Source organism: Lepisma saccharinum, chromosome 16, assembly GCF_977018435.1.
Source record: "Lepisma saccharinum chromosome 16, izLepSacc3.1, whole genome shotgun sequence".
Classification (NCBI taxonomy): Eukaryota; Metazoa; Arthropoda; class Insecta; order Zygentoma; family Lepismatidae; genus Lepisma; species Lepisma saccharinum.
Genome location: NC_139244.1, coordinates 40,588,476 through 40,615,450, shown reverse-complemented (window position 1 = coordinate 40,615,450; position 26,975 = coordinate 40,588,476). Strand labels below are relative to the sequence as shown.

Sequence of the window (26,975 nt, the reverse complement as noted above, 5' to 3'; positions counted from 1 at the left end):
TGGTTTAGTTATAACCAGGGCCCGGATTTTGATGACATGTCATCTTTTTTTCCTTGTGTAGTATGCATTGCTCTTTAGTAGGAAAATTCTAGATGTGACGCCCAGGTTACAAAAATGCGATTTTTATTATGCATTTTTTCGTCATATTTTCAATGTTTTAAGTTTTAGGTCATTTCTGCAAGTTTTAGGTCATTTTTTGGTCATTTTTCGCGTTTCACTCACAATATAATTATTCCATATTCAAAAAAACGTACTTACGCTCAAATTTAATTTCGATAAGCATATACGGGCAGTGCAACTCGCAAGTAAGAAGAAATCCACGCAATTGTTACTGCAACAGAGTACATCCATGAAGGTGAATAAATCGTCCGATTTTAACAGAGACTTTTGTGAAGCTCTAGTTTCTGCTAACATCCCGTTTTGGACAGTAAACAATGCTACATTTAAGAGCTTTCTCGAAATGCATTTCGGACGTCCTATCCCAAACGAATCAACTCTTCGGAAGAACTACCTGGTACAATGTTACGACAGCACCATGAACAAGATACGGGGAAAAGTACATGGGAAGAAGATCTTCATATCCATCGATGAAACAAATGACGTAGAAAATCGTTGCGTGGCTAACGTTGTCATTGGTACGTTGGAGATCGACGGACCAGGTGAAGTCTTTCTGCTCACGAGTGAATTGAACCCGGTTTTTCCGCGTGGATGTGAGACGCCCTACCGTCTAGACGACCGCGACTCTATAGACTATGTAGTAAGCAGAATGAAATAGTCAGAAACGGTGGAGACTCCCCGATGGCGTATTGGTATCGTCGTCATCTTTCATCAAGGGATCCCAGGTTCGATACCCGGTGGATACAGATAGTGGTTCGGATCCCAATTTAAATTGTAGGTCCAGTCCCGATTAGCTTTATTGTGCATAAAGTGGACTTAAAATACCAACTCAATCAATCTATAATATAATCAAGGCAAGCTTGAATACAGGCTGTACGCAGGATTTATTTTTTTCACGGGCGGTGCAGATCAGAAAATATGGAACAAACAATATAATCTAAATGCTGCTGAATTGATTGAAGTACGTTATTTTACGTTGCTTCTCTGACACTTTTTGTTAATGGCGACGATGAGAGAGGGTGATCTGATGAAAATGATGAAGGGACACTTACAAAGAATACCCGCCAATGTTCAGGCCGGAATTCGAACCTGGGACCACTGGAGTCATAGCGCGCTGTGCTAACACTCGTCACGGTGGTCAGTGAAATGCTGTTGGAACATTTGATGCGACCACCAAGAATGGAGTAGTGTTGCACCTAAACGCACAAGTATAAAGTTGAAATATTATGGTCCAAAGTATAGAAAAAAAATCAACATCCATTCCGATCCGACAATCGGCAACATAGTCGCTTGCAGACAAACGCTGTCACAGAGCGTACAGCTTGGTGCTTACTGTATACATTTATTTCTCGGATTCTCTATTCGAAGAGTATAACAATGTTTTCAATTTCCTTTAATTTTCTTAAAAACCGAAAAACCATGATAGTTCCATGTTTTAAAAATAATATACAGAGTGAACCAAAAGTAGGTGGAGAGTAAGTCTACAACAAGAGCCTCAGCAGAATTGAGTATTTCACAAACTTCTATTATACGAATCCTGAAATCTATTGGGTTGAAACCTTATCGTCCACGGCTAATTCATGGCAGATTGGAGGATGATCCAGACAGTAGCGAGCGAGATCATGCTGAAAATTATTATTTCCTGTCCACCTACTTTTGGTTCAATCTGTATTTAGAAATTAAATGATACGTATTAGGAACTATTATTAAAACAAAGAACATACATAAATTTGAATTAAACAAAATAAAAAATATATATATATACTAAGGTTCCAAGAAGTCTGGACAGAGATAAAAAAAAAACAACTCAAACTCAACTAAATCGTGACGTTGCATCAATGGTTATAAAACTAAAATAACTCAATATCGTATACTGCAGAGTTCAGGTGCTTGTTTCTCTCCACAACAAACCCATTGATTTATACAAATAGAAATTCTTTCAAAATCTAAAAATTAAAAAAAAAAAAAGATATTTTTTTAAAATATAAATGCCTGTATTACCTTAGTGGGATTATATAGATTTCCATAGTTCGAGAGGATTGCATGCTCCCCTTGCCAGGCATGTACCATGATCAATATTTTATGCATATTATTATAAATAGTATTGTGCATATATTTTCTTTGGTACTGTCATTCAAAGTTATGATCCCAATATAATACTCGCCTTCCAAAAAGTTCGGCGGAAATAACCATTGACTAAACAACAAATATTAACTAGGTTTATTTTCACTCTTTAATTTTAGAATTTCATAAATCTTTAGGGGTGTCCGGATCACCTGGACCCCCTTCTAAATATATCCTTGCCCATGCCACTCGGCACGGACCTGTTTTAACCAGTTTACTACTTGCAGAGGTGTAGAAGTTCAATATGGCGACTATCCATTTCCGTTTTTGTTTTTTTTTAACTCGCATATTTGAACGAGTTCATATTAAGAATAGAAAGCTTCATAGCTATTATGAATGTACAGGTTTCAGTAATAAATAACTTCAACATGGTCGTCTTTCCCTTACTTATCGTTTCGCCATATTAATATACCCAAGGTAACATAAACTAGCAGCATATTGCTTTTTAGTTAATTTAATTATATATATCTCCATACTTTCATTGTAGACTTGGTTTTAACATAAAATCTTGTGGTAAATCAGTCGCCTGAGGTTCCTCGTTTGGTTGGTCTCCTGCTGGAAATTTTGTTGCACATTGTTTCGATGAGTCATCCGTCACGTGATTTTTAGTTTGCAGCGGGTTTCACACACTCAGATGTCGCCACCGTCGTGTTGTTAAACACAAAGTGTTTATGCTGACTGGTGCCAAACATCGAAATTTGGAACCTTTCACACGAGTGTGTGGCTTTGACCGGTCTGTAACCCCGAAACTAAACTGCGTTAAAATTAAATTTTTCTGGTGTAATTTAGCCTGTAGATTACGAAAAATTAATTAGTTCAAAACGAGGAACCACGAAAAGTTCCTCGTTTCGAAAATTTCCCACAAGTGTTGGTGTTAAAACCGATTTGGTTCCTGCTTTTTCACGGTACGACAACGCACACACACACACACACACACACACACACACACACACACACACACACATAATCACGTTAACACGAATAACTCCATCTTGAATACTTCGTTTCATACAAATCTAAAGCAACGTATGTCAAAACACGAACGTTATGAATTCGCACATAGACTTATCCAGTTAGAGTATGTTCTTCCATATTTTGAAATAGAATCATAAGAGCTTCTCTTTTCCTTCCTCTCTCCTTCTGTACTCTCCTTTGCTCCCTTTGTATTTTCCTAACCCTTTCTTTCTTTGTGTCTATTTTCCTTTTACTCACTCTACCTCTCTTTCTTTGTTTCATTTTTTTCTCTCTCTTGCTCTCTTATTCTTTTCCTCTCCATCTTACTACATTTATCTTTTCTTCTCCCTCTTGATATGTTTTTTTTATTTTCCTCTACCTTCCTTTCTTTCTTTCTTTCTCTCTTGTTCTCTTTCTCTTTTCCTTTCCCTCTTGCGCTCTATTTATCTTTTCTTCTCATTGTTATTTTATTTATCTTTTCTCTCCCTTTCTTTTTGTTTCTTTTTCTTTCCATCTTGATCTTTCTCTTTTCTTCTCTCTGTTGCTCTTTCTCTTTTGTTATCCTTCTTGCTCTCTTCTTCTTTTCCTCCCTCGCTTTCTTTGTTTCTATTTTCTCTCTCTGTGTGTCTTTTGTTCTCCCTCTTGATCTCTTTTCCATTCCATCTCTTCTCTTGTTTCTCTTTTCCCCTTCCATGTTAATCTTTTCTCTCCCATTTCTTTTCTGTTTCACTCACTATCTCTCCCCTTCTCCCTCTCGTTCTCATCCTGTTTTTTCTCTCTTCCTTGTGCTGTGTTTCTCTTTTCATCCAGCTCTGCCAATATTTGGTTGCCAGCACATATTTTTTCGTTACCCTCCCCCCCAATAATAATTTAAAAAATCCCTGAAAACCGCCTATTTTAGCCACACCCAAAGAAGTTCCAGCCCTTCCCCCGCCAGGACGCAGTCAAGCTGCAGTGCAATCTCTGTACCGCCTGCATCTTCACCTTGAGATGCAGTCCTTTCTTCGCCCGAATGCAGCAGCAATTGGTTTCGTTTCCCAGAGCACGAGAGGCGACGGCGTTTCGTCATCCAGTTCATCGGGGAAATCTTCGCAGGGGGCGCCCCGGAAGGTTTATTGAATTACGAAGGTAAAGAGAAACACCAGAGATGAATCTTGCCTAACTATGTTTGTGGAAAAGGGGTCGGGAAAACACGCGTTACCTGGGAAATTCGATAGGGGCAGAGGTCGAACCGTGGAGCTCTGACCTTTGCTTGTTTGTAAAGCTTGCAGCAAAATGCATTCGTTTTTCGATTTAAACATCGCAGTATCCTTCTCGTATCAAGCTCATGGATTTCTGGTATTTAACTGTAATTATGGGCTCTGTAACTTAGTTAATATATTTGATTCCAATTCTGTTGTGGGTTCGACTCCCTAACTAACTTTCTAGCATTCTTAAACCCGAAGGTTAATGGCTGCAGCAACACAGGCCTTCCATCTGTCCCTATCTTTAGCAAGATCTATATACTCGTTTCCATCCCTACCGATTTCCCTTAGGTCCATCTCAACGTCATCCCTCCATCTTCGTCTTGGCCTACCTACAGGTCTCTTACCATCAGGTTTCCCAACAAGAATCCTGTAAACTCCTCTTTCCTCTCCCATTCGTGCCACATGGCGTTAACACCTAAGTCCTCGTGATTTAATTATTCTAATAATATCTGGAGATGAATACAAATTATGTACAGTTCTAAATTATGTAACCTTCTCCACTCACCTGTCTCCTCATCCTTTTTAGATCTAAATATTTTGACTCCTAGCATCAGAATTCGTCTGTGTTTATGCTTCTCACAAATTTCAGCTAATCATCATACACATACGGACATGAAACTCACATTTACTCCCCAAGTAAAGGAAACCCAAATAATTCACGGTCTAAAATCACTTCCATGTAGTAGACCCTGCTAACTGCGGTCTTGCAGGTCAATGTTCCTGGACTCACTACCAGTATAATCCTTTACGTGGCTTTTGTTATGTAGCCATATATGTTTGTGGTTGTCCCTTCATTCATTTCAACTTATCACCCTTCATCCCCATCGTCGCGATTAGCTGAAAGGAAAGGGACGTTAAATATGGTAAATAAATCAATCAATAAATCTTAAATTACAATCACATGTTTAAGAATTGAATGCTCATGTATTTACATATAAACACATTTGCATACAGCGGATTGAAACGAACTACACAATATTTAATCATTTCCAATGTACAAGTATAAGCAATTTTTTCTGCAGCCAGCAGAGGTAGCACTAACGAAGACAGCAGGTTGTGCGTCTTAACAAGTAATTTGTTTTGGAACGAAGTGGGATGATTCAATTACATAAGAAGTAATGCACCCCCGCCCCCCCCCCCCTTTCTTGTTGCTTGGAACTTTCATTGGCTCCGAATGAAGTGTCAAGTGTCCGAGATTGTGAATGTTTGGGAACCTGCCTCCACATCCCCCGATATGCCTTTACGGTATGTTGCAAATTTCAGGAGCTACATACGTATAACTTCTACCTTTTTATCTTTAGTACACTTCAATATTGAAAATCGGTTCCCCTACATGTTTGTCGAGTGAACTCCACTGGTTGCCATGACTGCAGATTCTCTGCTTTCAGTGGGAACGAATCAGTGTCTCGTGACTCACGAGAAATCACACTGGTTAATACTAATTATAGTTCTAACGCAGGCATCTTGCGTACCCATAATAAACCTACACCACTTAACTGAGCTACTAAAGTGAAGTTAAGCGACCTTATTTTATGAACTGTAATCCTAACATCAATACATCTATAGCCGAGCTGGGTTAAGAACCAATCAGGAGGCTCACAAAAGTCGTGTGCTTTTGTTTACATTGACTTCGTTCTTTCGGTGAACGGATAGTAATGAGTCATCAGCGACAGGAGCCAATAGGAACTAATCCATCTTTATCAAAATTTCTCACTATTGATCACTTCAAAATGGCGCCTATATTCTTTTTAAAATAGCATGCCCCACATTCACCATGGCAGGAGTAAATAGAAAAGTAGTTCTCAGAATGCACATTTCGTTAGGTATCCCACCTCCGCGAACAAAAAATTTCTAACTATCCGAAATTTTGTTTGCCAGAAACTGGCCTGGTCACATCTAATTAATATTGTATATATAATTTTGTCCACCACATTAATTCATATTCTCTTTTTTAATTTCTGGTAGCCAGCCTCTGTGGTGGAGTGTTTAGCATATCGCGCTACGACGCCATGGGCCCCGGGTTCGAATCGCGGCATGGATGTTTGTGAGTGTCCATTCATCAATTTCATTGCATTATCACTCATCCTCATCTTCGCAATTAGCCTCAAGTGGCAGAAAAACTAAGTAAAATAAATCAAATCAATCAATTACCACGCCAGGAGACAAAAATCTTCCCGGATTTAAGTCTGAGGAAAGCAGATTGTAGGTCTTTACACCTTGACGTCATCACAAGTAGGCAGAAATACGAATAACTTTAACAACCACGTAATTTGTCCTAGAGAGTGAGTATGTTTCAGACCTTGCGTTACAATGGGCATTGTACAATTAAGATTGTTTGGTAATAACGAGCTATTGTCACTAGCTTGAATTCCTTTGTGTTTCGCATGGCGTTTTGAAATCATCTTTCCATCTTACGGTTCTCATTTGACAACGTTTCAAGGTAATGAAATTAGGGAGTTGCCTGTGACAGACATCCCAACATGTTTTCTTTTGGAGACAAATTCGTGTTTCATTTCTCAAAAGGACCCGTCAGGCAGAAGGGGAGGAGGAGGGTGGTCGGGGGAATAAAAGGAAAAGAACGGAGCATGGAAAGTGACAGAAAGACACCGTTCCCCGACAGAATACCCAGGGTCCAAAAACTTCCTGCAACTTCTGCTGACAATGAACATATCAGAAAGGAAATTACGCTGGAACTGGAACTTCCAGCGATGATTTCGGCTGGAAGAGAAGAGGGGAAAGTGGGAGGGAGGAGCTCCCAGGGCAACCCGAGGGGGGAAAAAATGGCGACCGTGTTTTGTCATTCGTGCGAAGACATCTGGAACCTCATCAGAGAGCGTCGGAGCTCAACCGTCAAATTTTCTCTCACGCCCCAATCCCGGAGAACTCCGATTCCGCTCCCTGAAACCATCTTTGGAAGATGTTTTCCGGACGGTGGAAAATATTGAATTCGACGGGGAGGAAAGAAGCTCCCCGGGAAGGCTTTTTTCGGGTGGAGGGGGGTAGAAGACCGGCGTGCTCTCCTTTTCAGGAGGGATCAGCCTCGGACCGTTGCCGAGGGAAAGGGGAGGGCTTAGCCGCAATCTCGGGAAAATAGGAGCGGCTTAATTGAATTGGTGGATATTTCAGAACTTAGCCACTCACTCGTCGGCGATTCATTTACGATGACACTTTTCCACCCGCCAATCGGATTAAAGATTATGAAGTCAGGAATCCCATTTTATTGTTCGCCCTCCGGGAACTGGAGAAGCTGGCGAAGGCCTCCCGAGGGATTTTCTGGAGATATGGTAAGTGAACCTTTCTCCAGAAGAGAAAAGAAGGAGCTGTGGTAACGGCAACAGATGTGAGGTTAGCTGTGTTTTGTTTATTACTTCCACATTTCTCAAATATCTCGTTTTCGCCCTTTTGGTGGACCTTTTCAACGTCACCCCCTCCCTCAGTGAAGGGCCCTTGCATATGAAAATAAGGGTTGTAGCCCCCGAGTCCCTCTAAATCCGGGCCTGCAGGACTTAGGCCAGGGGTTCCCAAACTCTTTCGTTTCACGGCGCCCTTAGTGTTTCAAGATTTCTCCGCGGCGCCCAAGTCAGAATGTAGGCCTATCTAACACTTTCAAGGCTGAGTTACTGTAGTTACGTTGCTTGCCTTAAGTTAAAAAAGTAAACACATATTTCAAATTCAGAAACATTTTGCGTGTAAAAGGTACGTAAGAAATAAATACAACATATTTGGATTGATGCGATGGTTCGATTCTAAAACCATCTGTAGACTAGTAGTATTTTCCTTGTGCGAGCTGTACGCTGTAAAGTTCTGGTCCCCAAAGCAGCCTCACTTTACTTCAAAGAAAGTTTCGAAAGATCAGTTTTCCCCCTTAAAACCATATATCAGGTCCACGTGGAGTCCAGTAAATCCCCCCCCCCCCCGAAACCTTTTCCACCAATAGTGTCCGTCCAAGAAATGACAGCTCTCGTCAACTCCACGTGGACTAAATGAGATGTTGCTAATTCAGTTTCTTTAGAGATTTTTGAAAGCGAGGTTGGGGTTCTTTATCTTTGGCAGGTTGTGTTATTGTGCTGTGCTATTTTTTATATATAATACAAAGACCATGGGAGAAAACGTCGCAGTGAATGAATGGATGTCTAAACACTGCAGGCAAAAGTGACACCAACGCTTTGCCGAAAAACAGGTGGTGGCTCGAAACCAGATACGGTTCATGTTGGCTTCCTCTGGGGTTGTGTCAAAGATGCCGAACTGGTGATACTTAGAAAACTTAGACTTTACGCACTACATAAATTTTACTTTACTCACACTTACTCTTTCCTTACAGTCATGTATTAATATTGTATCCTCTTTATGTTAATATACAGATACTCTTAGTAGTTTATCAGATATAAGAAAATAAGAAAATTAGACATAATAAGTATAGTTTAGCAATCAAATAAAGTTATGTGTCTGGCTCCTTTGGTGTCCAGTCTCTATATACGTCTATTCCAATCTTTCTCTTCCCACACAAACTCCCCCCTTGCACTATTTCTCGGGCCGCCTTTCACACTTCCATTCTCCCCTCATCTTTATGTGATAAGGGGTGTTCACACTTTACTTTACACTATAAAGATGGCTCGGTTTGAGCATGATCACTAATTTCGCTGTCTTCTCTAATAGCTTTCCCCCGCCGTTCTCTCACTTCCCACAGGTATTTCCGCACTTGTTGATCCGCTTCTTTTGTTTTATTCTATCATTTACCACTTCTATCAGCAATAGGGGATGACAGTAAGCTAGTAGGCTGTGTCATTTCAGTGAAAAATATTGGAACATTTTGCGGCACTCCTGCAAGCTCCAAGACGTCGCGGCTCATACTTTGGAAACCACTGACTTAGGCCACACCGGTGTAGTAAAGAACTCGGGCCAAGCCAAAGTATCAAATGCACACTCCATTTAGAAAGGCCCCTGATTACTACTTTTCTCCTTGAACGACATTTTAAACGAAGGTCAAAAATAAAAATTACGAAATATTTTATAGTGTATTCCACTCCTACTAAGATCCTAGAACGCAGAAATTGCAACGTCCCTTCGTGTGTGTCACACTTTAGGAGCACAACTTCTGTATAACACGGCTAATCTCGAGGGTTATGGGTTCTTTTCTTTGGAATGTAAATCAGAAAGCAGAGATATATGCCAATGGATATAAGTATGAGAATATATATTCTGAAACCTTCACAATTACAAATATTATATGCTTAAATTCTCAATACAAAATTATATTCTTCTTCTAGGAAAAATGGTTGGCTTCTTCTTCTTCCTTCTATGGAGTGGTCAACTTCTTCTTTGGGAAAGGCTAACTTCTTCTTCTATTCTTCTGTAGAAAGGATCATCTATTTATTCTTTTCTTCTATAGAAGGATCATCTATTTCTTCTATTCTTCTGTACAATGGTTGAATATTTCTACTATTCTTATGTAGAAAGGAACATCTATTTCTTCTTTTCTTCTGTAGAAGGATCATCTATTATAGAACTCTTTTTTCTGAGAGTTTCCCCCTTTTCTTCGGCCTGAAGCCTGAATTTTGCTGACGAAACTCAGATGTATTTTGGGGCGACAAATCTGGATATAGCGCCACCTAAATAACGACCAAAGGGACAATCCAGGATCGCTAATGTAAGAGCGCTACCTATGGCCCAGTGCGACTAAAGTCAGCTAGCGCAACCGTAGTGCTTTGGGGCGACAAATATCGAATATAGCGCCACCAAGGGGAAACAACCAAAAACATAACGAGGCGTTCCTCCTCGCCAGATATAAAGGACACGGATTCGAATAGACATCTTGACTTCCTTAATTTATTATCCTATAATTACAATGGTTTAATCTGTACTCCTTATGTTTCATTTGTTTTGTTTAATATAATCACTTTCTGTCTCCTCTAATTTCGTCAATCAATTTACTTTCCGCCTTTCCGTCGCGCTGCCATCTATTGTTGCTTCTGCCAACTATTCGATGCTCTCTTTTTCTGTACCTTCTGTATATAATGTGCGCGGACCGCATAGAGAACTGTCGTTCTGCCGAATAGATTCTGTTGAAGTTTGTGTTTTCTCTCTCGGATTTTACTACATTATCTTGGGAACTATTTGGGCTGCAATGATTATATTATACCATTTTATAGCTCTTGTTCTGCTCTACAAAATGAGACTAAAAGAGTTTTTGTAGCTTCTCCAGAAGGATGAAAATAATTTATTTTTTGTCCATTTTTTTAACATAACATGAAAGAAAAGAAAGGAAAAGGGTGCTGAAATATCAAAGAGGCGGTAAAAAGGGGATAAATGTTTTAATCTCACGAAAAGGTGCAAGAAAGTGTGTTCATTTTACTTCATTTCATGTCCGAAAATACATATCCCAAATGATCGGCATGAAAACAGCTATACTTTTGGAAACGTGCTGCACCTTAAAATCCGTTCCCTAGTGATAAGAATAAAACGAAAGAGTAATTCTTCTTTCTAGCTAATCAGTGGTGATTTATTCATTCTAGTTTTTCACTAGAATGAAAGAGTAATGTTGAAGTACAGGATATTCCTAAAGTCCCGTTACCATTACAATCAAACATAACTCTGACGCCACATGACATAGAGCATGGCGATTTTTTTGGCAAAATGTTCTACGGCTCAAAAAGCTTGGTGTTGTCATGTGTGTTCATTTATCGTTAGCCCATTAGTATTCATTTTTGTTCTGCAGATTGGAAAATGACGCGCTCTCCTGATATCACCCTCTTGGATTTTTTCCTTTGGGGGTACGACGTCAAGGATTGTGTATACCAAATCCCTGTTCCAGATCTTGTTACTCTTCGCAGAAGGATCCTTGCAGTTGATGCTGATATGCTGCAGCGTGTGTGGGTAGAAGTGGAATATCGCATTGACATCCTGAGTGCAACCAGAGGAGCACACCTTGAGGTGCACTGACGTACAAAATATAAACTTATTGAGCCGTAGAATATTTTGCAAAAGAATGTCCTGCTTGATGTCATGTGGTTTCAGAGTTCTGTTTGATTGTAATGGTAACCGGACTTTAGGGACACCCTGTTCAGTTTAGATAGTAGACACATCACTTCCATAAAGACTACGACCGGGCAGATTTCCTTTCTACAGTCAAATGATCTTTCATCCCTTAAAAAATTGAATTTAATTCTTGGAATTCCCGACTAATAATCTTCTCCAGGGTGGATGTATTAAGGGTAGGCTCAAAAGTTCTCCAGTACCGAATCGTTTTCATTAAAGGACAAGATCTTTGACGTTTCGGGCAGATCCGAGGAAGAACTTTACACAGATCCTTGACGTTTCGCATCTTCCCAGAAGCGAACCACAGCTCGCATAAACCCTAGCATTGGTTTGGCCGGTGGAAACAGCTGCAAGAGTTTACGCACCTACACTCCCCCCTTCCTCTCCTTCCGGAACGCCCTTATCGGCTTATTGACTGTCAGTCAAGCCACTTCTTAAGCGACTGCGAGGACCTCTTGCGAGGAAATCCAATAACCCAGGTCTGAAGCCTAAAACTTCTTATCAGGACTCTTGGGCCAATCGTCTCGGGATTACGTTGATATATCTTTTTCGTCCTCTGATTTTACGTCCAGCCCCTCTCTTCTTTCTGGAGTGTACGTGAGCTTGAGATTTTCCAGACAGCAGGCTCAATAGCATCTGCTATTGCTTGTCTTGAAATATTGCCGAAAAGCCTCAAGAGATGGCGTTGACTGTAATGTGTATTACACATTTAGCTAAAGATTTTATAAGAACGTCGCGTCGTTTCATGAACTACGTACGAAAATATACACTTTCTATATTATCAATCTTCATCAAATATTTATCACATTACAGTTAGATTTCAGTCGTATTTCTGCTATTAAACATACTTTCACTTACAATTTACTTTAGAATTGTTAATATATATTTCTAGAGTTAAGGACATTTTAAATACGAGGAAAGCGAAACGAAAATTGTTTGTTGTAATTACATTGGCTTAAAAATAAGACTGTTTCAATTGTGATACTTAAGGGTGCCCATCCCCCCTCCAAAAGCTATGACGCACTCCCCCCAAAAGGTAGAACATTCCCCTGGTTTCCACCTTTATGCCGAATTTTTAAATCAAATTATTTTGGCCTGACAAAATTTGCGGAACGATGTAATACAGACATATTTAAGCAATATATGTTTACTTTAGATACTTTAGGCTTTCATATTTGCTAACATAAAACGTATAAAGCTACTCGGGCTCCCTGTCATTGTTAGCGTACTAAACCTTATTCTAAACAGTTTTTCAGCTTGACTAACCTTATATTAATGCGAACAGGACGGCCCCCATCAAAGCACAAGGGAGCACTTTACTTTTTACCACTAAACACTTTTCATGATGCTTAGTTTTATATAACTTTATTTGTTATAAACACATTATACTTTTTGCCGTTCTGGTTACCAAGAATGGAGTTTAAACTACAAGCTAACAGCACTTCAATAACGGTAGTGATTGCTGCCACTACAGTTTTAAGAAATCCGATTGGCTGACGTGACGTCATTAGTGACGCTAGGTTAGGTTAGGCTGGGGTGGGTTAGATAGAAGAAGAAGACGAAGAAAGGGTGTTGTGGTACTAATTCGAACTTTCAATAATATCATTGTATTGTATATTCTCTTTATTTTATTGTTTGTAATATATTATTTACGAGGGGATATTTTTCTTGTAGTGGCAACACCGTTGGTATACGCTTGCCAGTTGTCGCTGGGACAAAATACGATCGGGCCTTGTTTAGTCTTGTACTACGGATCGTGTGTAGGTGTTTGGTGCTGAATAGTGCTGTTGTGTGGTAGTTAGAAGACGTTAAAGTGAAGTTTGTGTATAATACCGGCCTGAACAATGTTCACGCGTGAAGAACAGCGAATATTCGTAACATTTCAGGTTGCACGGCAAATTCACAAGGGCTTACGCGAGGCATGTGGCACTACGCTTTTCGGTATCGTACCGTTGCCAGATGGGCCAAGGCATTTGAAAGTGGTCGTGAATCAGCCGCGAAAGAACATGGTTGCGGGAATCCTCGCACGGCAACAGATCCACACCACTTTGCGTACGGTCTCTGCGCACACTGGCACGAACGGGAGGTATCAATGGCATCCAACGACTGCCAAGTGTTTGGAAAACGTGTTCACGCAACAGCAGGTGATTACATTAAAGATTGTAAACGATTCCAGGTATGTATCTTCTTTCATGTCTCTTTCTCATACATGTTGCCACTACAAGAAAAATCGCCCTCGTATATTATAATTAATAAATGAAAAGAATAGAGATAGAAAGGCCGTATAACCGTATAAATTCAGAAAAACTGACATCCTGGTACCAGCACATTAAGCGTATACCCTCGAAAGTATTCAGGTGGAGGCGGGCTTAGTTCCGGGGGTCTCCCCCTTTTTTTTTAAAAAAAAAAAATTCAGCGTTTTCCCAACTTTGCTCCGCAGAAAGATTGGAAATATATGCAAGTAACTAATGTGACAAAATTTCAAAATTGTGAATTTGTACGGCTATGAACAGGGCATAGGTAAGTAAGGGCGCCAACGTTTGTGCATTGGTTCAAACACTTGAGTTATAATTTCACAAAAAGTATCCTAAATCATCCCTTCCATGTATCGTGATATTAATGAACCCCAACGATGCATCCTTAGTTACCTTTTTTAGTCCATCATGAATCACGACAATAAATATGAAATAAATAGTTGGTTGATCTCGAGCCCCACGGGCCCATATACGTTGGCGCCACTGTAGGTATTTAGCTCATGCAGCGTGTTGTGAGTCTGTTTATGAAACTGAAATATTTTTAACACCATATCTACGTAGGTAATGTACTGTGTATTTGCAATGCCCGAATTGTCAAATGTTTTTCCTTTCTTTATGTGTTGGTTATTGTCTTTCTGTTATGTAGTTAAGTGAGTTCTCTGTAAATTAGTGAAGAAAATAGTGAATGTTGCTTAACATTGGGTTTAGTGTCTATACACAGAAAAGGAAACGCATTATTTAAAGCAAAATGATGCATATGAGAGCTATAGGCTCAAGCTATCATATAAATACATCACATATTGCACGTGCTTTTAAATATAATTAATATCATATTTCTAGATTTGCAAAATTAAATTCTTATACCCACAGTTGTATCAAGCGATATAATTATTTGAAGTGCAGATATTAAATTTACTTGGTGAAAATATCGTCGTGTAGATATAAAAAATGATGACTTCATGGGAGAAGTATTATTTAGATCGAAATTCAAAATGTTTAAGGTTTGTACAATTTTTCGTGCTTTTGATACGGTAAAATATCGAATAGCAACTTGATATGTTCAGTTTGGTAAAAATATGCTAAAATACACATAAGTTCGAGAATAGTGTGCCTTGTCGAACGTCTCTTCCGGAGAGTGCTACGTGATTCAAAAAGTTTGCTTTAGAGGAACGCATGACCTCTTGTAAGTCATTCATTTCGGAGATCAAACGAACGTTTCATATTCCAGCCCCCTGCTGAGTGTGCACCCCCGCCACTGGACTAACATTTGATTTGCGCATATCGATTGCTGACGGTACCGGTCTACAAATGCTGACCCTATCTTTGCAGAAGCATTTGTTTGTTGGGAGATGACGGTTTCTGACCAGGTCATAGCATACATAAGCGGTACCTTCTAATCAAACTTGTTGAAATTAAATTCCAAGGTTCGAAAAAAATCTATAGATTTTTAAGATTCTTGTTTACAACTCTGGTGTTTTATGAAATCTTTCTAATTAACTCATAATTTGTACACTTCCAGACACTTAAAGTAGAGACCATGAAAATCCATGTGACTACCCATCCTAATATAGTTGAATTTAATTTTACGTTGCTCTTGTTGGCTAATTGTGATAATAATGACGAGATGAAGTTTCTTTTAAAGGGACACTTACAAATGTATCCTATGTTGGGACTCGGTGACAGGATTATAATTGATTGAATTTGTAATTTTGGGTGCGTCAGCACTTAGGCTGTTTTGCACCAGTTACATTATACGGGTTTTAGCCTCTTACCATATCTAAAATATATCCAATTTAACATAACTGTGGTGCCGGACTAAAATAGTCTTACTTACAGCTGATGCTGTCAAGGGGCACTCAGCACACGTAAGGACAACACACAGTCCTACGAAGATTAAACTGGCCTTAGGTCCAGGCGCCAGAGCCTCGTTAGTCTGCAAAATGCATTCCAAAGTGTATTACTTAGAAGTGAGGTAGACAATTGCATGTACTACGTGGAAGGGTCACTCCTTACATGTTAGTTTTACATTCGATGTGTATGGCTTCTGAACGCATTCCCATTTGGCTGTGTAAACTTTCATTTTTACATCATAACATCACTCAATAAATTAACGAATAGCAGATAAGTGCACCAAAGGGTCTTACAGTTTAAAATGAGATCCGAAACTCTGATATATTCTTCCCTTCAGGATTCGAACCCGCTTTGTCACCGTTTGTTATTGGATTTTCCACGTCTTAAAATTCCCATGTGACCTGTCTTCAAAAAGTTAGCTGTCCGTATAAAATTGACAGGGAGAAGCTTACCCTTTAGTAAAGACGAATTTGAATCTAACAATCCGATGCTGTATCATTCACTTTTGATGTCTGAAAAAAAATATTTTATCTTTCCCGGGATTTTAATCCAGTTTCTTCGCATGAATGTGTCATTTCTGCGCTAGGCTAACACACCAAGCAACATTTGTTTACTGTTCATTTTTGTGCTCGGAAGGCTTATCGGGACTTATACTATAGTTTCTAAGATCCGAATCACACTGCAATGTGCTTCCGCCGGGAATCGTATACTTAGGACCTCTTGATTACAAACATTATTAACTATACGTTATCGGGCAGGCATTTAGGCCTGTACCGTCAACTTAAAATATTGAGATTCACTGTAGATAAAACTACGTTTCTTTTCTATTTCAGATTATTGTAGAAGCCATGAGAGGGCCTAGCTACGTTAGCGACACGGCAATTGATGACGTGAAACTAGCACATGGAGAGGAATGTCTTCAACCCACAACAGCTGCGACATCTGGTAAGCCTTTCCTGTATCTCCATTTTCCCTACGTCTTAACCTAGATAGAATTATGAAATTAATGTTGGTTAAAATAGACAGACAAGATTGAAGTTTTTAATAAAACCGTGAAATGAAAAAATTCTAAAATAAACCAAACATTTTGTACGCAATTTTGCATAATATTGCAAAAAATAGTCAAACAATGTATAAAGGACAAAATAAGCTAAAGTAGCCAAAGTAACAACAGATCATGTTGTGAGTAAATACAATACCAGCAATGTTTCCGGAAAAAAGAATACATGTTTTGCTGTGCAGTGAAATCTGAATTGCAAACTTAATCTTTACTTGTTTATTATTTCTCTTTCTCTTGTGCAAGAAGAGAAAGGAAGTCTCGGCTAGCAAAACAATTAAGTATGATTGTATTCTTTTAATTGTTGACTACTTTAGGAAACAGCTGTTTCCAAAGTTTCGGTCTTCTTAACAATGAGGACCTGATACTGCATGCAATATCAAGTCATCATTTTGTATCAACTGTTTTCCCGTCTTCAACCAAATTTCAAAGGCGATGAAACTAAGGAAGTACGAAGAAACCAACTACATTATAGCGTTTGCCACCATTTTGTTTGAAGGTATTTTCGAAATTCGTTTCCTTGTACAGAGCATTCCCTAACATTCGCTACGAGACTCGGCGGCAAGCGGTCCGGCGTCAGCGTTTGTCTTTCCCGGTGAACGGGGTCCGTGACAGTCGCACGCTACAGTCTCTTTTTTTCCCTCTCCCTGCCTTGGCTCTCTTTCCCTTTCTGTTGACGTTGCGGACTGACGCCAGTATAATCGTCCCTCGGAAGTTGTGTTGTGTCGTATCCGTGTGTTGAAGTTTGTGGCTTAATATGGCACCACAAAAGTTTACATTACAACAAAGGATTTATCTTGTCGAGTGTTACTTCGGAAAGAGGAATTGTGGAGAAGTGCGACGACGTTTTGCAAAGAAATTTCCTGGTGTTCATGTTCCACATAGGACCACTATATTAAACCTCGTAAAAAAGTTTAGAGTAACAGGGTCAGTTCTGAATAAAAGTACCCACGTGTACTTACTGAGGAAAAACTCGATGAGATAGCACAAAGGTTAGAACAGTCTCCTCGGAAATCTATCCGCCGCCTCTCACAAGAAACGGGTGTTTCAAAAACCACAGCATTTAGAGCCGCTAAAATTCTTAAATCTAAAAATAAAAAATTAAATAAAAAATCTAAAAAATAAAGTATACAAAGGCAATCCGCACACCATCCGTGAGTTAAAAGAGAGTATTGCATGAGAAGTCGTGAGAATTACAGTAGACGAACTTGCACGTGTAAATGCCAATTTCCTTCGGAGATGCCAGGAATGTGTTGCAGAAGAGGAACATCATTTTCAACACCTTCTGTAGTCAAGGTTAGTACACAATATGAAAACTGTAATTTTAATAGCCGATTCTAGCGACTGTCGCCGACCCTGTTTACCGGGAAATGCAAGTTCTGACGCCGGGCCGCTTGCCGCCGAGTCTCGTAGCGAATGTCAGGGAATGCTCTGTAGAAAACAATGGTTACATAGCTTCATCGTTTGTTTGTGCCATAACATGCATTTCCGTGTTCACGTTGGACTTACTGGAATCTAGCAAAATTTCAGAAAAACAATAACTGAATGCAGCTCACGACGCCAGGGGTCCCGGGTTCGAATCATAGGCTGCGCTGTGAGTGGCCCTTCATGAATTCATCATATCATCACTCATCCTGTCAGTGGCGGCGAGTGTGTGGGGGCGAGGGGGCAGTTGCCCACCACTTTTTGCCATTTTTGCCCCAGCACTGTGCTAAACCTATTTATAAAGATAAATAAATTGTCTTTACCCCGCCTCCAGTTTTGGCGCCTAACCCCCCGGTTTTGGAACCCAATCGCCGCCACTGCTTATCCTCGTATTAGCAATTAGCCAAAAGTGGCAGAAATTTAAAGTGAAATTTATTAATCAATCAATAAATAACTGCATGCAGTTGTATTTGTTTGACTTATTTTGTGTTCATGTAACTACCACTTTGAATTGATTGATTGATTTAGATTATTTTACTTTTTCTACTTTTGGCTAATCGCGAAGATAAGGGACAATCACAAACATATAGGTACAACACAACGCGAGCCCTACTGAGGGTTATACTGGCTGAATCCAGACGCCAGAACATCGCTAGTCTGTAAAATACAGTTCAGGGTGTCTGCCTGTAAGCGATGTTGACATCTGGGTGACTTCCAAAAGGGTCGTCTCTTACACCTCACCACTTTCGACGATATCTATGATGAATGATAACTCTAACAGGCTGCAACATTTGACTGTAGAAATTACGATCCAAAACTGTTAAAGGGTCGGGTACTCTATTCTACATCCTCGAATTTTCAGTTTATTTTTTTTCTTTATGAAGATTATGTGATCCTAATTGTGAATAAAAAAAATTGGAGCGCGGAAAGAAGTCACCTACCCCAAACACTATTTATCACTGTTTTCCGCATTGACGTAAGTTTCGTAGCACGTAGATCCAAAAAAATAACTTCCGCGCTATTTGCAAACACTGTTTGTTATGAGGAACTAAATATTTTCACGAAAATATTTGAAATGTGCCTGAAATCGAGGGTGTAGAAAGGGGTACCGGAGCCCTGTTAAATTCTGCTGTCATCCAACTACAGCAGAAATCACCATGATCGATTCTAAAGTATAAAACCATGTAATGGCTTTATCAAAGAATTGTTACGTTGGTTTGCTACTAGATGGCTTTGGTTAAATAAGGGGTACGAAGTACGAATGGTCGGAGGAGAGCGAACCTCCCAAGAAAATCACTTCCTACTGATTAGCCGAGTGTATCGCAATATAAGTTGAGTCCTTTCTTCCCAAGTGTCAAAAAGGACGAGTAAAAGTGGAACTAAGACAGAGAGTGTAGTGATGTCATTTTAGTAATTTTAAGTTGTTTTTTGTAGAGTAGTTAGTTGGGTAATTTGTATTAATTCACATCACTCCTTGCTCTGTTTTAAGCTGGATTCTCTGCCAGATTTGACTATTAAAAAAATTGTATCCATGTTAAGGTTTTTGTCTTTACCTTATTAGCATACTATTAAGGGGATGTAAGGGGATCTGAACGACTCGCAACATTCTCCTTAACCCACAGACCTTTTATTTACAACTTAGGATCATTACTAACGGAGCGAACCGTCCGAAGATGGGCGATGTCTGGCCATCCAAGGGCTTGCCTACTCCAAAGTTAAACTCACCGCGCTCAACGTTCCACACCTGACCACATATGAGAAAGACTAAATACCGACTGACTACAAGATTCTCTAATCGCATCTCCGTCTGCCACGACCCCTCATTGGCCCTCTTCTTCCGCTTTCCTTGCGGAATTTCCAGACATTTCCATCCGGAACTAGTAGCGGCCGCCTCGCAAGTAAAGGCTGGTTTACATTGGTCGAGTGAGCGGGAGAGTTACTGGGATGAGTTACTGGCTTGTCTGCTCGACTCGACCCTTCTATGGCGAGTAGCTGTACACACTTTTACTCGACTTCAGCAAAGTGGGATAGTAGCTGCAGCTGTTTGGTGCTCTTTTCACAGAATGAACCATCGACGTCGTTGGCAATTTTTTTTTATTTCTCCTACGCCAAATACATCAAGTCTCATCTCTTCAACTTCAAACGCCCATACTTTATTTTGTTTGTTCCTACCTATAATCGACACAAATTCCATGGACACTCACAGACACAACACAACACAGACTCTATACTGTCCTCAGAAAGCGTTTACTCGGTCGACTGTCCTGACTACTGGAACGAGTACTGGCCCCAGTACTCTTCCCACTTGTTTACACGAGGAGAGTAGCTCGCTTTGCTCTACTCGCTCCAGCTACTCTCCCGTCTACTCCCAATGTAAACCAGGCTTAAGGAACGCCTTAGCTGGCATAGCTTGCTGCTGGCTATGAGCTTTGTGAGGATAATTTTGGTATTCTCGCCCAAGCCGTACATACCCTTACATTAGATTAAATAATACAAATTGAAACTCGTTGGGATGTTGAATTCATAGAACAATATAATTATGTAAAGAGTTAAAAAGGTAAAGTGTTCCCCTGTGCTTAGCACCACGCCATGAAGGCGTATAGGGGGTGTGGGGGTAACGCCCCACACTTTCTTGATCCGGTCATGAGTGGGGGTGATGTGATCAGCATCACGCCCCTGACCGCCTTTACCCCCCAGGGTTTCCCCCAGGTACCCATGTTATTCGACGCTGGGTGTGCGCCGGGGCCGCTTCCACCGTTAGAAAAGTTCCCGGATTTGAACCGGCCGGGGATCGAACCCGGGACCTTTAGCATGGTAGTAAGACGCGTTACCGACTGAGCCACCGCGGCCACCATGTAAAGAGTTAATTGTGTGATTTGGTTTCTACAATTTTGTTATGGAATTACTCAGTTACTGACATTAAGGGTTTATATTCTTCATTCGCACTGTTTATGTTGTCCACAACCCGTCAGTCAAAATGCCAAATAAACCTCATGTTAAAGTAGCGCTTATGTATTTTTCGCAAAACCTACAATTTTACATATTAAATCTTAAACCTTTTATTACTAGTCTTCCCCTGCGTTCATTGAGTTGATTTCTCTGCTTGGTTATTGTACTGACTTTAGTTGTAATCCTCGTGTCTTCCTTTCCTGTAAAGAGGAATATTTCTAAAATTAAATGACACTAAAGGTCATACAATCTAGTCAGTCTAGTCAGAATTATTAACGACTATTACATAGTTAGTAGTAATTAATGTAATTATAATGATTGAGTGGTCAAATATATACTTATAATGCACACAACTTTCATTTGTAAAACATCATATCTCTTTATCCACGATAAAATATTCAAATTGAAATTTCAAAGTTTGATTTTATGTTTCAATGCTGCACTGCAGCCCTATTTGTGTAATGCATTTTGACTTTTCATTCTAGCCACAGTACAGATAGTTAACATAATGCCTCACAAAAGAAACAGTTGCGTCCGTTTTTGTAAATTTACAGGCAGACTGTTAAATTTTAACGGTAGATTATTGTAAATTTTACACCAGTGCGTGTACTTAGTACGGCATAGATAATTCATGTTGCATTTCTCTTGAGCTTCTGAGAAAAGTTTTCCCAACTGTATTCATTTACATTAAAGTTCTTTTCAATATAATGAGGATAAAAGCCATGTTATAAGGGCTGGGTAGAAAGAGAATTTTAATCAACTTCTGCCCAATACTTTTCCTTGTGCCGTTTCTATTGGACAATTTGGCCTCTCGTTTCAGGAGACGTAGTGGACTCTAGGAGCTGTAGGGACAGATGCGGATTCACCTCAGAGACGACGTCCGACGACGAGGTTCCCATCGTCCTTTGCGACTGCGACGCGGATTGCGTGGACAACAGAACATGCTGCCTGGATTACTACGACATGTGCGTCATAGGTGGGTACGAGTAGTATTAGGTTCCTCTTGTCCACTTCAGAATCCTCAGATTAATATTCAGCGCGGCGAAGCGAAAATCTTTACTTTCATTGGATGATCGCCTACTGCTAGCGTGGCAAAGCGAAGGAAGGAAACTGCTTGGGATTATTATAATTATTATTTTAAAATTATTTTTCCCAGATGCCGTAGTGGTAACGTTGTTGATTTACAATCAAGCTGTCCAAGCTTCGCCACTTGTAGGAGGAACATAGTGGCGTGGATCCCGCTTTAAACTGCATGTCCAGTCCCGATTACCCTATTTGTGCATCAAGTGAAATTAAAACTAAAGAAGCCTATAACTCCTAGTAAAGTAACTTATGTTGACAATTGCTTCCCCGTAAAAGAATGTAATCATTCTTAATTGTGTTCTCCATATTCTCACGAAAAAAATTCCAGATCAATAAAAAGAAAATTACAAAATATTGTGCCTTTGTGGGTTACATATTTTCAAATATGTAAATTATGCATTTCACTATGAGATTAGTGATAGCTAGACTGAATAATCATGCTAAGTGAACATTACCATATTTCATAAAGTAGTATCACTTTTACATTACTTTTAATACCTATGTTCATAATCTAAGTTCATCTAGAAATTAATAGAAATTATTTTAAAAAAATAATTTTCACAGTAATACACTTTGCGACAAAAATTAACATTATGCTTAAATAATTTAACATTAAGGCAAGAATAATGTAAAGCATGTGAGTTACAATGCAGAATTACAATACAATAAAAATATATCTTACAAAATATTTAAGAACATTATGAAAAGAAAAATGTATGTCTGCAACAAGCCTCCTTTCGCCTTGAGAAACTAAGTTGCAGATAATAGCATAGGAATGCTAGAGTTAACCGGTGATATAAGTCTTGCAGACACTGAATATGATGATTTTCGAATTTTTACCCTGTTATGAATAAAGTTAGAACTTACTTTCTCATAATTAAAAATACGCCATATTGAATTTCACTTTCTGCAAAAAATGCCCTTTCGTAATTTCTGAACGATCTGCAAAGGGAACACCAACAAAAGTGAAGAGTGAAGGAATTGGTTGCATGTTGCTACTTATGAAGAGAAGCGAACCTTTTCACCACCAGAAGTCTCTAGATTTCTAAAGAGGGGAAAATATTGTCACTGCTCCTTCGCTTCGCCACGCTTTTGCCTCAGCGAACGAACTTGCACTTGATTCCATGTATTTTCCTCAAAAGACGTTTCTGACGTTATCACGTTTGTGTGAAAATTCCAATTCACGGCAATGTTCTACCCTTCATCCAGTTTCACTGTTGCCTCAAACCCAACTCGCCAAACCAGACACAGACTTCATCTTGCTCTGTCCGTGATGATATTCTGTCCACCATCCAGATTCTAAAATGACTGTGGAACAGTCAGTTATACCAAGTTTTCTCTATCCAAACTACTACTCCTCAACAGGATGATGCTATTGGGTTGCAATCAAGAGATTAACGGTTCGATTTGCGGTAAGCTTCAATGGTCTTCATCTGACGCCTAACCATGATCAGATGCAATTATCTAAAAATTAAAATTAGCAGAACGAGGCGTGCAGACACAACCGACCTTTAAATCCCATTGGTACGTTCCTCTTTAGTTCCCTGCTCTGAATTACAAATCCGTAGCAAACCTCAAAGTTGGAAGACTTGCCGGAGACGAATATAATCACACGCAGCACGCAGAATTCTCGGAGGACTTGGTAAACCACCGTTTAGAATGCTCAACAACTTTTCCAGGTACTCATTACTTTGCATGTACATAGAATTTCCAGTTGTCAATACTCCGAAAACCGCTGCCTCAGAGTATCCTGTCAAGCTTCGACGGTAATGCAGTTTCCAAATAGCAGAATGCACAGAAACCACCATTTCCCCCTCTTCTTTCCCGCTCCCCTGGGGCGGAGTTGTCGCGAGAGAAGTTCTCTCGGTTTGAAGCGGGAGGATCCAGTCGATACTTCGTAGGCATTCTCATCTGGAACAAGGAAAGAAACTCAGTGAACGCTTTGTATTGCTCCTCAGGGCTAGGATTCTGCCTCATCGCCCCAGATTCTATCTCTCTTCTGCATCATTACATGCGGATTAAAATCGATCGGGAAGAAGGCCTCAAAGAGCACGTTCCGGGAACCGGCACACACATATATGGCGCCCAACTGTGGCTGGGTTTAATAGCTTCTAATGGTTTGCTTACCGAATCCAATTTGTAAGAATAATGCAATTGTAATGTTGGAATGAGCGATTGGCTTTGTAAGCACTTTCTGTAGACCTAAGTTCAATTACGTTTCTCTGAAGCGTTTCTTGCAAGTTTTCAGAACCTCCAATAGTTACACAGTTAATCTACCACTTATTCTTCATCCATTGTAAGAAAAACGAAATTTAATCAAACAACAACAAAAAAGAGTTCCTTTACTGTTAGCCAGAATGACACGCCGTAGTTTGTTAGAGCACCGGATTTGTAGTAAACTCATAGGTCTTTCGTTGGTTCGATCCCCACAACCGGGAAAAATAAATTTGTTCCCCTGAAGGCAAGAGAAGAAGTAATCTCTCGAAACGTGGTGTTAGGCTAAGTATAGTTATGAGTATTAGACAATGGATAATGTCCAATTAACATTGCGCGCTAACGTAGAACCATTGTCACTAACATTCAGAGAATTGTGTTAATTTTGTGTCGTGGTTTTACAAAGATTAGTAAACAAATTTGTTTCATAGCTGATATTTTAGTTTCTCACTTTATCATCCTTAACAGTTGTTCATACCTTGCATTTCGTGAGAGAATAGCAGAATAATTTTAAGATATTAAACGTGAAGCTAAAAAAGGTAGAGAAGGACTCCCGTAGACAACCAAAACTCTGTATTCGACAAAGTGAACACTGCGCACCATCTTCATCTGTTCTTCTGTCCTAATCCCAGCGTTCCTGGTTTGTCTTACATTTCATTGCTCTCATGCTACGGTTCTGTTTCCGAAAAATCACTACGGCTTTTCCGAAAGCGTACTGGCTTGCTGATACCTTATATTCAAAGGGTCCAGGTAGAGAATATTACGTAGTAGTTCTGATCTCACTAAACTGTTCGTCCAGTCCCGTTTAGCCTATCTAAGCATAAAGTGGATTTTCTGCAAAATTTTTCAAACCTAGCCAAAAATCAAAACTGCCACCAACTGTGGTGGAAGCCTTATCGCAGTATCGATGTGAAGCTTAGGGCCCCTATATTAGAATCTTGGTGGACCTTTAATTGTTGTTGTTCCTTCATATAATTCATAGTTCATACGGATCGTGGCGATTAGCCCGGATAGACAGAAGAACGACTTACAGGAATACAAATATCACAGTGGAGCGAAGTATCGCACGGCGTATCTGTACACTGTGTATTCACGCACCAACCAAATTAATGAAAGCTCTTTGCTCTATATACATAATACACTAATGGCTTATGTATGGTCCATTTTAGTGCAGAAGACAGTATTTAAAAACCGGGGCTATATCGGTCTGTATTCTCCCAGATGAAATATATGTTGACCATATTTACTTGTTCTTTTCAGGCAGAGAAAGCACACCAGCAGTATCGATGATGACGTCATCTTCCAGCACGTTGGGCGGCGTTCCGGCTTCACGTGAGACAGAGACAACTCCCCGTCCCGTCCCCCCAGGATCTTCCCCGTTCCTGTCCACCGCCCGGGAAATGACGCCATCATCGATTTCAATCTTTTCCCTTCCTATTTTGACGTCAGTTCCCAGACGTTACAGTTCTGTACCCTCTTTCGGTACTTCTCCTGCCATGACGACCACCTTTCTTCCTGGGAGTTCTCATCTCACAGCCAACACTTCTCGCCCAACTCTAGTTACCCCGGAGTCTACCCTTAAGCCTCACATCAGCACGCTTTCGATTCTCTCCACACGTATAACAATACCTTTGACTACAGCAAAGCACACCGTTCTGAGCGGAACAACCCAAACCGAACCTAAAATTTCAACATCTTCCACATCTTCAATCTACTCTAGCAGAAGTTTACCTAAAACACTCCCTTCATCAACCCTTACAGCTCAAGTCACAACAAGAACCGAGCCTACAATGTCTCAGATGACCTTACCCGCTATCCCTCCAGAAGGTTCAACCACGGATGAACCTAGGTGGGCAAACACAGCACCCCAACCGAGACAACCTCCAACCAACTCTCCCCATGATGAACAGGACAACTCTCTCGACTCCATAGGTGTCACTGCCAGGGCCGTGCGTTCAAAGAAGGAGAGCGGGATCCCCCTGGTGGCCATCGGAGGAATCTCTTCCGGGCTGGGACTTCTCATGCTGGCGGCGTTGGTCGCAGCCTGCGCCCTGGTTCGGCGACGACAGAAGGAGAAGGAGCAGAGAGGCATCGCGGAGGACTCTGACGTCAGATACCTCACGGCCGAAGAGCAGCTTGACTTCACATTAGCCAAACCTCCCATAGGTGATGACGAACTATGACTAGATGTAGAACACTTCGTGGCCGCCAACGCTGTGTAGGGCCTTCAGCTCTCCAGATAATGACATTCGTGCATGCGAGAGGTGCACAAACTGCAATACTTCACATTACACAAAAGTGAATATTGTTCGATTTACGAAGCATAGGCATGTTTCAATAAATGGAAAACGGGAAGCATTGGTTTCGTCAAATCTGGAAACTTCTTACCATGTACTAGCAAGAAAATGTGAATAAAGGTCTGGGTTAGACATGAATGTCTATTAATTTGTTTTCACATTCTGTGGCTCAGGTGTAGCCATCAAATTGGAAATACTAAAAGGTAAGAAGTTAGGTAATTCCTAACTACACATTATGCAGCAATGGTGAAAGGAAATGAGACATTTTTCCTGTTTTCAGGAAGTCACATTCCGGTACAAACGACTGTAACAAGACATAACGTCGCTGTGATTGGTTTCTGACTCATTTTAATATGATTAAGCAAAA

At 40.2% G+C, this 26,975-nt stretch overlaps 1 protein-coding gene across 1 annotated transcript in view; it reads left to right on the top strand.

Moving 5' to 3' along the window:
* The window catches only part of LOC146000417 (uncharacterized), a 183,863-nt gene extending 157,134 nt beyond the window's left edge, over window positions 1-26,729 (top strand). Inside the window, exons 7-9 of the mRNA XM_083138020.1 lie at window positions 16,417-16,528; window positions 21,835-21,990; window positions 25,572-26,729. Coding sequence (XP_082994146.1) covers window positions 16,417-16,528; window positions 21,835-21,990; window positions 25,572-26,494 — 1,191 coding nt within the window. The 3' untranslated portion in view covers window positions 26,495-26,729. The remainder of the gene's footprint in view (window positions 1-16,416; window positions 16,529-21,834; window positions 21,991-25,571) is intronic.
* The last annotated feature ends 246 nt before the right edge of the window (window positions 26,730-26,975 follow it).